The sequence below is a fragment of the Callorhinus ursinus genome, unplaced genomic scaffold, assembly GCF_003265705.2.
Source record: "Callorhinus ursinus isolate GAN/ISIS: 27379988/994484 unplaced genomic scaffold, GSC_fseal_2.0 scaffold10, whole genome shotgun sequence".
NCBI classification, from domain to species: Eukaryota; Metazoa; Chordata; class Mammalia; order Carnivora; family Otariidae; genus Callorhinus; species Callorhinus ursinus.
In genome coordinates this window covers 50248972-50262790 of record NW_027397072.1, presented here as the reverse complement: position 1 = coordinate 50262790, position 13819 = coordinate 50248972, and the positions used below count along the sequence as shown (strand labels likewise).

The following is a 13819-nucleotide window of genomic DNA, read 5'->3' as shown; positions in this document are numbered from 1 at the left end:
CTCTTTGGTTAGATTTATTCCTAGGTATCTTATGGTTTCGGATGCAGTTGTAAATGGGATCGACTCCTTAATTTCTCATTCTTTTGTCTTGGTGGTGGTGTATAGGAATGCCACTGATTTCTATGCATTGATTTTATATCCTGCCACTTTACTGAATTCCTGTATGAGTTCTGGCAGTTTTGGGGTGGAGTCTTTTGGGCTTTCCAGATAAAGTATCATATCATCTGCAAACATGAGAGTTTGACTTCTTTGCTGATTTGGATGCCTTTTATTTCTTTTTGTTGTCTGATTGCTGTGGCTAGGACTTCTAATACTATGTTGAATAGCAGTGGTGATAGTGGACATCCCTGCCACGTTCCTGACCTTAGGGGGAAGGCTCTCAGTTTTTCCCCATTGAGAATGATATTCGCTGTAGGTTTTTCATATATGCCTTTTATGATATTGAGGTATGTACTCTCTGTCCCTATACTCTGAAGAGTTTTGATCAAGAAAGGATCCTGTACTTTGTCAAATGCATTTCTGCATCTATTGAGAGGATCATATGGTTTTTGTTCTTTCTTTTATTAATGTTTGTATCACATTGATTGATTTGCAGATGTTGAACCAACCTTGCAGTCCAGGGATAAATCCCAGTTGGTCGTGGTGAATAATCCTTTTAATGTACTGTTGGATCCTATTGGCTAGTATTTTGGTGAGAATTTTTGCATCCATGTTCATCCTTGATGAAAGTCTGTGATTCTCCTTTTCCATGGGGTCTTTGTCTGGTTTTGGGATTGAGCTAATGGTGGCCTCATAAATGAGTTTGGAAGTTTTCCTTCCATTTCTATTTTTTGGAACAGTTTCAGAAGAATAGGTATTAATTCTTCTTTAAATGTTTGGTAGAATTCCTCTGGGAATCCATCTGGCCCTGGGTTTTTGTTTGTTGGGAGATTTTTGATAACTGCTTCAATTTCCTTAGTGGTTATAGGTCTGTTCAGGTTTTCTTTTTCTTCCTGGCTCAGTTTTGGTAGTGATACATCTCTAGGAATGCATCCATTTCTTCCAGATTTTCTAGTTTGCTGGCATATAGTTGCTCATAATATGTTCTTATAATTGTTTGTATTTCTTTGGTGTTGGTTGTGATCTCTCCTCTTTCACTCATGATTTTGTTCATTTGGGTCATTTCTCTTTTCTTTTTGATAAGTCTGGCCAGGGGTTTATCAATCTTGTTAATTCTTTCGAAGAACCAGCTCCTAGTTTCGTTGATCTGTTCTACTGTTCGTTTGGTTTCTATTTCATTGATTTCTGCTCTGATCTTTATTATGTCTCTTCTCCTGCTGGGTTCAGGCTTTATTTGCTGTTCTTTCTCCAGCTCCTTTAGGTGTAGGGTTAGGTTGTGTATTTGAGACCTTTCTTGTTTCTTGAGAAAGGCTTATATTGCTATATACTTTCCTCTCAGGACTGCCTTTGCTGTATCCCAAAGATTTTGAACAGTTATGTTTTCATTTTCATGAATTTTTTAAATTCTTTAATTTCCTGGTTGACTCATTCATTCTTTAGTAGGATGCTCTTTAGCCTCCATGTATTTGAGTTCTTTCCGACTTTCCTCTTGTGATTGAGTTCTGGTTTCAAAGCATTGTGGTCTGAAAATATACAGGGAATGATCCCAGTCGAGACCTGATTTGTGACCTAGGATGTGATCTATTCTGGAGAATGTTCCATGGGCACTAGAGAAGAATATGTATTCTGTTGCTTTAGGATGGAATGTTCTGAATATATCTGTGAAGTCCATTTGGTCCAGTGTTTCATTTAAAGTCTTTATCTCCTTGTTGATCTTTTGCTTAGATGATCTGTCCATTTCGGTGAGTGGGTGTTAAAGTCTCCCACTATTATTGTATTGTTGTTGATCTATTTCTTTTGCTTTTGTTATTAATTGCCTTATATAATTGGCTGCTCCCATGTTAGGGGCATAGATATTTACAATTGTTAGATCTTCTTGTTGGATAGACCCTTTAAGTAGGATATAGTATCCTTCCTCATCTCTTATTACAGTCTTTGGTTTAAAATCTAATTTGTCTGATATAAGGATTGCCACCCCAGCTTTCTTTTGGTGTCCATTAGCATGGTAAATGGTTTTCCACCCCCTCACTTTCAATCTGGGGGTGTCTTTGGGTCTAAAATGAGTCTCTTGCAGACAGCATATTGATGGGTCTTGCTTTTTAATCCAATCTGATAGCCTGTGTCTTTTGATTGGGGCATTTAGCCCATTTACGTTCAGGGTAACTATTGAAAGATATGAATTTAGTGCCGTTGTATTGCCTGTGAGGTGACTGTTACTGTAAATTGTCTGTGTTCCTTTCTGGTCTGTGTTGCTTTTAGGCTCTCTCTTTGCTTAGAGGACCCCTTTCAATATTTCTTGTAGGGCTGGTTTTGTGTTCGCAAATTCCTTTAGTTTTTGTTTGTCCTGGAAGCTTTTTATCTCTCCTTCTATTTTCAAAGGCAATTTTATTTTTTTCTTTCTGTTTTATTCAGGTTTTTTTTTTTCCCCAAAATTGAAAAATATGCAACAACCACATATTTTAGAATTAGCCTTTGACAGGGGAATGAGATTTAACCACGATGTTATCTTGTCAGAGTTTTGTAGAGGAGTACCAATAGGAGTTAATTCAACAAGTTTTTTTCAAACATAAGCCAAGGCTGTCCAAATCAAAATTTTGGCACCAATGTATTTTATGATGTAGATCATTAAAGTTTGTTTTAGTTTCACTTTTTAACAAAGATGTCAACAGCGGGGTGCCTGAGTGGCCCAGGCGGTTGAGCCTCCGACTCTTGGTTTTGGCTCTGGTCCTGGGATCAGGCTCCATGCTTAGTGGAGACTGTTTGGGATTCTCTGCCTCTCCCTCTGCCCCTCCCCACTCTCACATGCTCTCTCTCTCTCTCTCTCTCTCTCTTTAAAATAAATGAATAAAATCTTTAAAAAAAAAAAGATGTTGACAGCATAGGAGTTCTTTTGTGAGAGGAGATGTTTGTGCAGCAGATGAAACAGAAGAGTTTGCTATGATCAGGTGTTTGAGGGGCTGGCAAGCTAAAGAGGAAGGAGCTTACCTTTCATTTATTCATTCATTTGCTTAACAAATATCTAAGTGCTTATGGTGTGTTTGATGCTAGGGATATATAGATGAAAGCTATTCCACTTTTGGGAAGACAGTCTAGTAAACAGAAAAATAACAGTACCATCGATCGGTATTATAAAGGTCTAGTGCAAGGGTCTGATTTGTACCAACCCTGAACTAAGAGTAGTTTTTTCATTTTTAAATGATTGTAAAAACAAACAAAAAAGGAAGTACATGTGATAGAGACCATATGTAGCCAACAAAGTGTAAAATATTTATTAGCTGGCCTTTTAAAAAATGTTTGCTGGTTCCTAGTCTAGAGGTTAAAATGAGAATACACAGCTTATAGGGAGGCTGTTTTCAATTTGATAAAAGAAAGAACTTTCTAGGGGTGCCTGGGTGGCTCAGTCGTTAAGCATCTGCCTTCGGCTCAGGTCATGATCCTAGGCTGGGATCGAGCCCCACATCGGGCTCCCTGCTCGGTGGGAGACCTGCTTCTCCCTCTCCCACTCCCCCTGCTTGTGTTCCCTCTCTCGCTGTGTCTCTCTCTGTCACATAACTAAATAAAATCTTTAAAAAAAAAAAAAAGAACTTTCTAATAGAGCCATTTAATAGTAGAAAGACCATATAACAACAGAAAAACTGAGCTTTACATCACTGCAAAATGTCAAGCAAAATTCTCTAATAGAATTTCAACATTGGTTAGGAGATTGTGCAATGTGGCTTCTAAAATGTTTTCTATGTAAGGTTTTAGAACTCTAGTTTCTCATTTACTATGGATAAAGTAGAACATTTTTAATTATTAGAGCAGATCCCTGGATCTGATAGCTAAAGGAAATTTCATCATTGCTGTTTTGTTATGCATGAATAGTCATTGAGGGATGTATTGGTCTCACCAGTGGCAAATGTCATGATGATGACTGGTGGGGGAACAGTTAATTATCTCAAAAAAGAGTGATCCAAGCCATCAGAAGTTGTCTAAATGTGAAGAAATGTGGGATCTTTGTTAAAAACCTTCATGATTCTTAGAATGAAGGACTTTTCTGTTATGAAGGTTTAAGACTGAGTCTGTAAGCCAAGGTCAAAGAGGAATCATACCAAGTAGTCCTTGGTCGTCAAGGTTATCATTTTCATTCTGTTTCATTTTTAATAAATTCGTTCAGTAAATAAATAATTCTGTTTTGAGTGACTAAGTATAGCAAGTACTTTGGTAGGCATTGCAGATATAGCTGTAAATAAAGTGGATGTGGAGTTGACAATCTAGGTGGGAAGCAGCCACACCAAAGATTAAAACAAGGGTATGACAGTTATGATAGGGAAGGTGTACCACGCAGAAGCATAGGCGTTCTGAAATCCAGAAGTGTACTGTAGCAATGGTATTACATTCATAATGAAAGAACGTTTGGTTCTAGCAAAACATCACCTATCCAGTTAAATTAATCTTAGAGTACTGATCGTTTTATAGTTTTAGTTCTATATAAAATTTTGTTTTTGTTTTTATGGTTATATAAATGGTATAAGTAATAAGGAGTTTATACCTAGTTTGTACATTTTTAGGCACATATAATAAGAATTATTTAAGTTGACATTCAGGAATCCAGAAGACTTATTTTTCCTTTAAATCAGCAGTTCTCAAACTTTTTGGTCACAGGACTCCTTTACATACTTTAAAATTACCAAGGACTTCAAAGAGCTTTTGTTTATGTGGATTGTTGAATACTTCCCATGTTAGAAATTAAAACTTAGAAATTTCTAAAATATTTATTAACTCATTAAAAAATAATTCCATTGCATGTTAACATGAATTACATATTTTTTAAGAAAAGTATTTTCCAAAACAAAAATATTTAGAAGAGTAGCATTGTTTTATTTAAGAAAAAAAAAGTCTCTGAAATGTTTAACCTCAGAGAAGAGAGGTAGATTCTGGTATCTGCTTTTGCATTCAATATGTTGCTAATATCATAGATGATGTAGCTTCTGGAAAATTCTACCATACTCTTGTGAGAGAATGAGAATGAATAAGGCAAATGACATCTTAATATTATTTTGAATATAATTTTGACTCTAGGCACCTCCTAAGAATGTCTTAGGGGGATGCCCAGGAACCTATGGACTACACTTTGATTTAAGACGGAAGGAAACACTCATAATGGTTAAGAGCACTTGCTAAGAGATTAGAGTGTTTAGGTTCAGTTCTCATTCTGACACTTAAAGCTATTTGAATGTGGGCAAATTAATATTTCTTAAATTTTATAATCCTGTTTCCTCAGCTATAAAATGGGTATAGTAATACCTATCCCTCAAGGTTATCATTGAAATTTTGTGCGTTAAGTGCCTGAAACTTTTCAGGTGATGAATAAATGGGAGTTGCTGCTGCTGCTGTTATCATTCTGATGCTTGTAGAATCTTCCAGCTTTCTGCGTATTTAGGTTCTTTAAAGTAGTACGTGAGGAAGCTAAGCAGTTAACTTTCAGCATTCCCAACATTTTTATACTTGAAACTTTGCAGTCATTCAAGACAACTTTGCTTCCCCTGATTTGCCTTTGCTGACATGTTTGACGCAAGATCAAGAGTTTGGGTCTGATTCCTTATTTCAACAGAGTGAACTAGATTTTGCACCTCTGAGGTAGGGTGATTTATTTTTTTATTTGCATGTAAACTTTCTACTCTTTCTTTTCTTGTTCTAAGTTGTTGCTAATATTAATGACTTCAGGCTAAGGTGAGACTTTGGAGTGGGGGTTAGATATTTTCAGCACACACTTGGAAGGTAACAAGGCCCTAAGTTAAGGCATGATGTGTATTAATTTGGTATAGTAATACATGTGTAAAAATGAGCCAGGCAACTGTAGTTTATTTAATTTTTAATGTATTTTAGCATTTCAGGCATAGTTTATTTTTAAATTTTTATTATTGAAGTATAGTTGACACAGAACGTTATGTTAGTTTCAGGTGCACGACTTAGTGTTTTGACAGTTCTATTCATTCTGCAGTGCTTACCATGACATGTGTTGTACACCTGAAACTAATGTAATAATTTGTGTCAACTATTCTCAAATAAAAGTGTTTTTTAAAAAAAAAAACACCTGAAGATGTTTATGGAGTAAAAACCTTTGTCCTTCTGCTATGTATTACCTTAAAATTAATTATGAAAAAGTGTTCTGTATATAATAGTCACCCAATAATTAGGTTACTGCTGTGTTTTAGGAGTAGATCATTTCTTAAGGGGTTTTCAAGAGCACAGTAAATGGCTAGTGAAAGAATTAATGAAAGTTAAGTGAGTATTAAATTATGGTAGGTGATAAACATTTTAAATAGTAAGTTTGAATTTTTAATTTAATCTTTTTTTGGTAGTATGAAAATATTCCTATTTTTGATAATATTGTTTTAGGAGAAGGCTGAGAAAATATCAGGGTCATAGGATGGGAGTTCATATTCTGTTTACAAAAAATTTGCCTTGTTCAGTCACTAACTGCTTTAAGGGAATTTGAAATTAGAACTTTGTTTTTTCAACACACTTTTCAAATCTTAATTTCAGTGACATAACAGTTTTGTATTTTTCATGTTAGTATTTAAAAAAAATGTTTTTAATGTGTTATTTATTTGTTTTTAACTGTATACTTACAGGGGAATTCCTGGTAAGTCTGAAGATGCTGAATGGTTTTCTCGACCGTCGGAAGTTAGTGAAGCTTTATTCCAGGCAGCCTCAGAAGTAGCTTCAGACTTAGTTAACAGTTGCATTAGTGTATCTCAGCACTCGCTTATAGCTAGTACAGCTGTTGACTGTCAGCGCTCTTTTTTACCTTTTGAACAAGGGACTAAAGAAGATACTATTTCGTCTGATACAGTTGATGAACTGAAAAGCCCCAAAGACTTCGATAGTTATGATGCTCTTTGTTCCTATATGGCATGGAAGACACAAGAAGTTCAGGAGCCAGAAACCAGTTTAGCTGAGAAAGGTCAAGTTTCTGTTTCAACCTCATCTTACACAAGTGATGACTACATGACTCCTGAAGGAAATGACAGTTTTGACGCTTCTTGTTCGCATATGCAGTATTGGAAACAGAAAGCTTTACAGCAGTCAGAAAATTATTTAACCAGTAGGGATCATGATTCTTATTCAGATTCATCTGACACAATTGATAAAAATAAAATTCCTAAGGGAAGAGACAATTTTCGTGCCCCTTTTTCATGTACGCCGTGGAGCAAACAGGAACCTTCACACCATCCAGAAACATATGTGATCAGTAAGGACTGTGTTTCTTTTCCACATGAAGTTGCACCTCATTTTAATAACAAAATGCCACATTCTTTCTTGCATTGTCTGTTGGAAAGAAGAGGAAAGGGCATTCCCTTGACAGCTCACAGTCATTATTTTGAGAGTGTTTATTTAAGGGCTCCAGCTGAGAATGAGGTGAAAGGAATGATGGATTCTTTGGAGGGGTATGAAAGAAATGAAGAAGGTCTGGGGAAAGAATTATCTCAAGGTTTTGAACTAAAGGAGAATAGAAGTACTTTAGTATTTTCAGAGATGCATCCCAGATCTTCAGATATACAGTTTATTGAGAATGTTGTAGTTCCTGATAATTCTGTAAAAGTTTCAGAAATACATATACACTCTAGGCAACATGGTACCTCTAAGATGGAGGTTTCTGGTGGTCCTCTTCAGACTATTAAGCCCAACTTGGATGAGACATCAGAACAACTGTATTTACAAGAGGAAAGAAACCAAAGGGTAACTTCTGCTTTGGGTGGAAAAAGTATTGATGCTTCTGAAAACATAGCCTTTGAGGTAGTTATTGCCTCTATTGAGCCTTCCAAGAAAGAGAGTACAGTAAATGAAATCCAAACTGACAGCAGTAAGTCTTTAAAAAATGACAACCAAGAAAGTGAACCAAAAAATTCACATCTTTCCCTATTAAATTATAATGATGAAAACTCTTTCTTTGATGAGTTTAGTCATCCACGTTATCACTCTACTCCTGGGATGTTTGAATTAGCGGCTTCAAAACCATTGTTGCATAAAAAAGATAATGATGATAGCTCCCTGTATTGGCATCTTGATTTAAAATCACTCCCCAGTACTCCTCAGGAAATGTTCATTAAGCCACTTTCTCTTATTCCAGAGCTTAAGTCATCTGCTTCTTTAAGTGAAAAATCTCACAGCCAGGCTGTTGGTCTTGGCAAAGCACAGTCAGCTTTATTTCAGTGTGATCTAGACAATGAACCATTTCTTCCTATTGGGAAGATAAAGTCTGTTCCTGATCTTGACCTTGCAGAAAAGGTAGGATCTTCAAACATTTTTTATCCAATGAAAGTATCGACTTCAGATTCTTTGGTTTTACAAGATTTAAGAAGATTTGAAGAAGTTGCAGATTCCTCAAACTATATTTTGGTTAAGAATGTAAACTCTAGTAACATCATTGGAGGTCCATCTGCAACTGTAGGAAGCAGCTTTTCAGCAAACTTGGTGACATGTGATGCTAAGTCACAAGGTGCTTTACCAATGACCAGTAATGCATCATTAATTGCAGTTGGCCAAGAGTCATTGCTGAAAGCTGATGTAGGCCAAGGTAAAATTCCTCGGCCTATGGGAGCCAAATCCTGTTTTACTGTACATACAATTATGCAAAATGACTCCTATTTTGTAGAGGGCCTGCAGGGGAAGGCTGAATCTGACACCTCTACTCTGGATGATGATACTGAATGCTGGAACCTAGATGAAAATGCTATTGTGTGCAGTACAAGAGTTGCTGATCTACAAAGAGAGGTGAGACACAATAAAATGATAGTTGGGGGAAACATGGTGTTTTCCAGTACTATTTCAGGAAATGGTATTGTTACTTGTTTTTATTTTACTTTCTTTTTTTTTTAAATTTTATGAACAGGTACATGAACAAGGTGACTTGGCTGCTGAGTGCATTGAGCTAGCAGGTTTTAAAAATGTGCTTGATGATCTAGAGGTTTGTGACAGCTCCCTGCACAGGCAGTCTGCCTTAGAACTGCCATCTAAGGAAGAGAGTGATTTTGAAGAGCCTGTAAGTCATTCTATTTGACATTTATTGTGGGGTAGGGAAAGAATACTTTAATTGAAAAATGAGGGTGAAAGTAAAGGGCCCTTTTATATCCTCTAATACCAAAATGTGACTTACAATCTGGTTTTCATCTGATATCCAAGAATATGCTCCATTAATTTGTTAGAGGTTGGCATAAAAGAAATGTTTGTGTTTCATAGACCGTAAGAGTTAGTGAGTTTTATGGTGTCTTGGAAAAGTTTTGTGTCAACCTTTCTTTTATACAAGACTTCATTTGCCTGGATCCTTGCGTCTCTTGGTTTTAACGTTCCTTTGGTCCCATTGCCCATTCTTTTGTCTGATACTGTCAGCTTCTTTCTAATATATCCTTATATCTTATTAGTCATTAAATATAGCTATACAAAGATGTTGTGTACTTAATGTTACTTTCCTTTTCCTGTTTTTCCACGTATAAGATTAGTATGTCATTGGAAAGCTGCTAGTTTGGGTTGCAGTCATTTTTAGACCTTTTGATTAGAGAAAATGAACAAAGATATTGAGGTAAACTTTTCCTTTCATTTATAATTACTGAATATATTAAAAATTGAAATACAGAGAACTGTGAGGTTAATTTTATTTTCTTCAACATTCTAAAGTAGACATTGTTTGGGCACCTGGGTGGCTTAGTCGGTTAAGCATCTGCCTTTAGCTCAGGTCATGATCCCAGTGTTCTGGGATCGAGCCCCACATCGGGCTTCTTGCTCATCTGGGAGCCTGCTTCTCCCTTTCCCGCTCCCCCTGCTTGTGCTCTCTCACTCCTTCTCTGTCAAATAAATAAAATAAAATAAAGTAGACATTATTTAATTCTAATTTTCAGTCTCTTAATGGGGATGAAAATGATAGCTAATACTGTGTGCTCAAATACTACGCCAAGAGATTTATTTATATACATCAATTCATTTAGTCCTTTGGTCAGTCCTACCAGGTAAGATTATTGGGGGTTATTATCATCCTCATTTTATAATTGATATTTAGAGGGTTAAGGAACTTGCTCATTATTATTGAGCAAGTAGGGGAGCTAGTATTTGAAACTAACCTTATCTTTTTTTTCCAAGATTTTATTTATTTATTTGACAGAGAGAGACACAGCGAGAGAGGGAACACAAGCAGGGGGAGTGGGAGAGGGAGAAGCAGGCTTCCCACCGAACAGGGAGCCCGATGTGGGGCTCGATCCCAGGACCCTGTGATCATGACCTGAGCCGAAGGCAGATGCTTAACAACTGAGCCACCCAGGTGCCCCTTTCCAAGATTTTTTAAATTTATTTGTGAGAGAGAGCACGAGCAGTGGGGAGAGGGAGAAACAAGGTCTTTACTGAGCTGGGAACCTGACATGGGGCTTGATCCTACAACCCTGGGATCATGACCTAAGCCAAAGGCAGACGCTTAACTGACTGAGCCACCCAGGTGCCCTGAAACTAACCTTATCTGTGTATTTAACCACTATACCATACATTGCCTTCCCATTTAACTATTCTTCAGTGAAACCAAAACCAAGATTTTGCATTATTTTGATAAGAGTGAAGGTTTTGAAGGGGATTGGTCAAAGTGAATTTCAATAAGAATGAGAAACAAATATGATCAATTTTAAACTTAGAGTTTCTAATTTTTTTTATAGTACTGCTTAATGTAACTTACATCAACTTTTTATACACTTTTTATAAATATATATTTAAAGAAATGTAGATATGGGCGCCTGGGTGGCTCAGTCAGTTAAGCGTCTGCCTTTGGCTCAGGCCATGATCCCAGGGTCCTGGGATTGAGTCCCCCATTGGACTGCCTGCTCAGTGGGGAGTTTGCTTTTCCCTCTACCCCTCCCTACTGGTTGTGATCTGTCTTTCACGCTCTCTCTTTCTCAAATAAATAAATAAAATCTTAAAAAAAACCCCACAATTTTAAAAGAAGTCTAGATATATAATCAGTTAATAGTGATATGCTAAGATTAATTCTGACCACTATTCCAGATTTTATTTGCCCCCAGCTGTAGCCTTAAGTATATTTTTTTAGTTTAGGGAGGATGTTCCCTGTATTCTCTTTCGCTCTTAGCTCCATTCTATGGTCTGGGAGTTATAATGCCAATATTATGGAAATAAGGAGCCAGATATGGTAGTAATCTTCCTGCATGGCTCAGCTTGCTCTCAGAGGGCTTGCCTGCTCCTTGGTTCCTTTCTTATTCTCATCTGTGTCTCTATAAGAAGAATCATTCATACTTGTTTGCCTAACTTTGATACCTAACCATCATTTCTTTAAATGAGTGTTTAGGCATCCACTTGTATATGACTTAGCTTGGGGCTGTGAAAAGAGTGGAAATTTGGAGTCAAAACCTTGTTCAGTTATTTGTTAGCCTCATGCCTTGGGCAGATGACTTTGGAGGATCATTCTGCTCATCTACATAAAGAAATAGGAATAGTAACAATCAGCCTCATGCATTGTTATATTGAATGGGGTAAGGTATGTAGCACTGCCTGGCTGTTAGTTCCCTTCACTTCACTGAAACCAGATTACTAGACCCTCACAAGGGGTTTTCTCCTGTCTATCATTATTCCTCCTGTCTTTTTTTCTCCTTGTTCCTGGTAGCAGCCTATTATATACTTTTAGCTTCTGTGATAAAATACTGTTTTAGTGTTCCTTATCTTGGCCATGTAACTAAATATTATTTGAAGTTTACTTTTTTAGAGTTCTTTTTGTTTTCTTGGTTCTACCTCTTCCACCAAGTATCTAATTTCCTCTCAAGGTTTAAATGCTTTTCTCTGTGTGATGGTTATTACCTCCGTTTTTAGATCCTAATATTTCTACTGAGGTAGACCTGAATGCTGTCTTGCATGAAATTTTCTTGTGAACATTCCCATCACCTCAAATACAACTTGCCTATATCAAAAGAACTCAGACGTTTTTATGAAATCAGATTGACTTGTAGATTTTCTTAGTTCTTCCAGAGAAGTTAACATGTCTTGGTTTCTTCGTCATCTTTGATTCTTTCTTTATTATTGATTAAAGACTCGGAGATAAACCACTCTTTTTTTTCTTCTTGATTTCTTCCATTTTCAATTAGTAGTGAAGATCTGCTGATCTCTTAAATAAATTCTTCTCATCTTTTTTATTCTACATCTTTTTTTTTCCTTAAGATTTTATTTATTTGAGAGAGAGAACAAGAGAGAGAGAGCATAAGCAGGAGGGAGGGGAAGAGGGAGAGGAAGAAGCAGGCTCCCTGCTGACCAGGGAGCCCAATGCAGGGTTCAGTCCCAGGACCCTGAGATCGTGACCTGAGATCAGGACTGAAGGCAGACACTTAACAGACTGAGCCACCCAGGCACCCTACATATTCTTTTGCATTACCTACTCTAATATCTGTATGTTTTGAAGCTTTGATAATAATGAAATTTTATTTATTTAGTAAATTTTAATGCCAGTATCGTTAACATGGTGTTATATTTGTTTCAGGTGTAAAATATTGTGTACATTAACGATTCTGTACATTACTCAGTGCTCATCGTGATAAGTGTACTCTTACGGAATACTCCTCTTCACCTGTTTCACCTGTCTCCTCCCCTCCCCCTGTAACCATCAGTTTGTTCTTTATAGTTAAGAGTTTGGTTTTTTTTTATTTGTCTCTTTTTCTCTTTGTTCGTTTGTTTTGTTTCTTAAATTCCACATAAGTGAAATCACATGGTATTTGTCTTTCTCTGTCTTATTTCACATGGCATTATACCTTCTGGATCTGTCCGTGGTGTTGCAAATGGCCAGATTTCATTCCTTTTTATGACCGAGATTGGAATAGAAATTTTTTTTCTTCCTGCATTTGAAAGCTCTAGAGAAAAACTATTAAATACACATATGTGCCTGGGGACACACACACAAAGTCTCTATCATATATGTGATACATGTTAATGAGCTGTACTTCAAAAAAGTCCCCTTTAGGAGTGGGATAATTGAAAACTTAGAACTTTGTGCTTTGTTTAGAGCAGGTTTTCTCTGTACTACTGTCTTTTTGGGTATGATAATTCTTTGTTGTGGGGGCTTTTCTGTGCATTCTAGGATGCTGAGCAACATCCCTGGCTTCCACTCCCTAGATGCCAATAGCCACACACACACACACACACACACACACACACACACACACACACACACACACCCTTCCCATGCCCAAAGTTATGACAGTGAAAAATGTCTCCAGACATTGCCAGATGTTTCTTGGTCAGGGAGAGATGGGTGGGGGCAAAATCTCCCACAACTGAGAACCACTGGTGTAGAGAAACCTAGACCAGAGCAGTAGAAGTAGAATATTTATTCTTATAACCTGCCAGCTTTCTAAGATTGTTCATTACTACACAATGAAAAAACCTTGATAAAAGAGGATCGAACAAAATTCATCCTTATGTACATTTTTAGACTCTCCTGAGAGGGCATCCAACAGAGGGAATAATATTTTTAGGAAAATAAACCTAGAAGTGGTATATTGTTTTTATATGAGAATTTGGTGAAAAGTTTTATATGTTTGTGTACAGACATCACCAATATTGGTTTCTAATTTCTTTTCTAGTAGGACTTGCTGGGATCTGATGAAACTTTGAGAACTTCTTTTTCAGCATTTAACCTTTACTTCACTATCAGTTTGTATTTCCCACTACATTTGTTTAAAGAAATTTGAGGACTTATATT

General features: G+C 36.7%; 1 protein-coding gene across 3 annotated transcripts in view; it reads left to right on the top strand.

Moving 5' to 3' along the window:
- Positions 1–13819, top strand: part of ALMS1 (ALMS1 centrosome and basal body associated protein) — a 210000-nt gene that overhangs the window by 41380 nt on the left and 154801 nt on the right. For all 3 annotated transcript variants that reach the window (XM_073897525.1, XM_073897523.1, XM_073897524.1), the window contains exons 4-6: positions 5601–5718; positions 6717–8859; positions 8978–9127. In XM_073897525.1, coding sequence (XP_073753626.1) covers positions 5601–5718; positions 6717–8859; positions 8978–9127 — 2411 coding nt within the window. The remainder of the gene's footprint in view (positions 1–5600; positions 5719–6716; positions 8860–8977; positions 9128–13819) is intronic.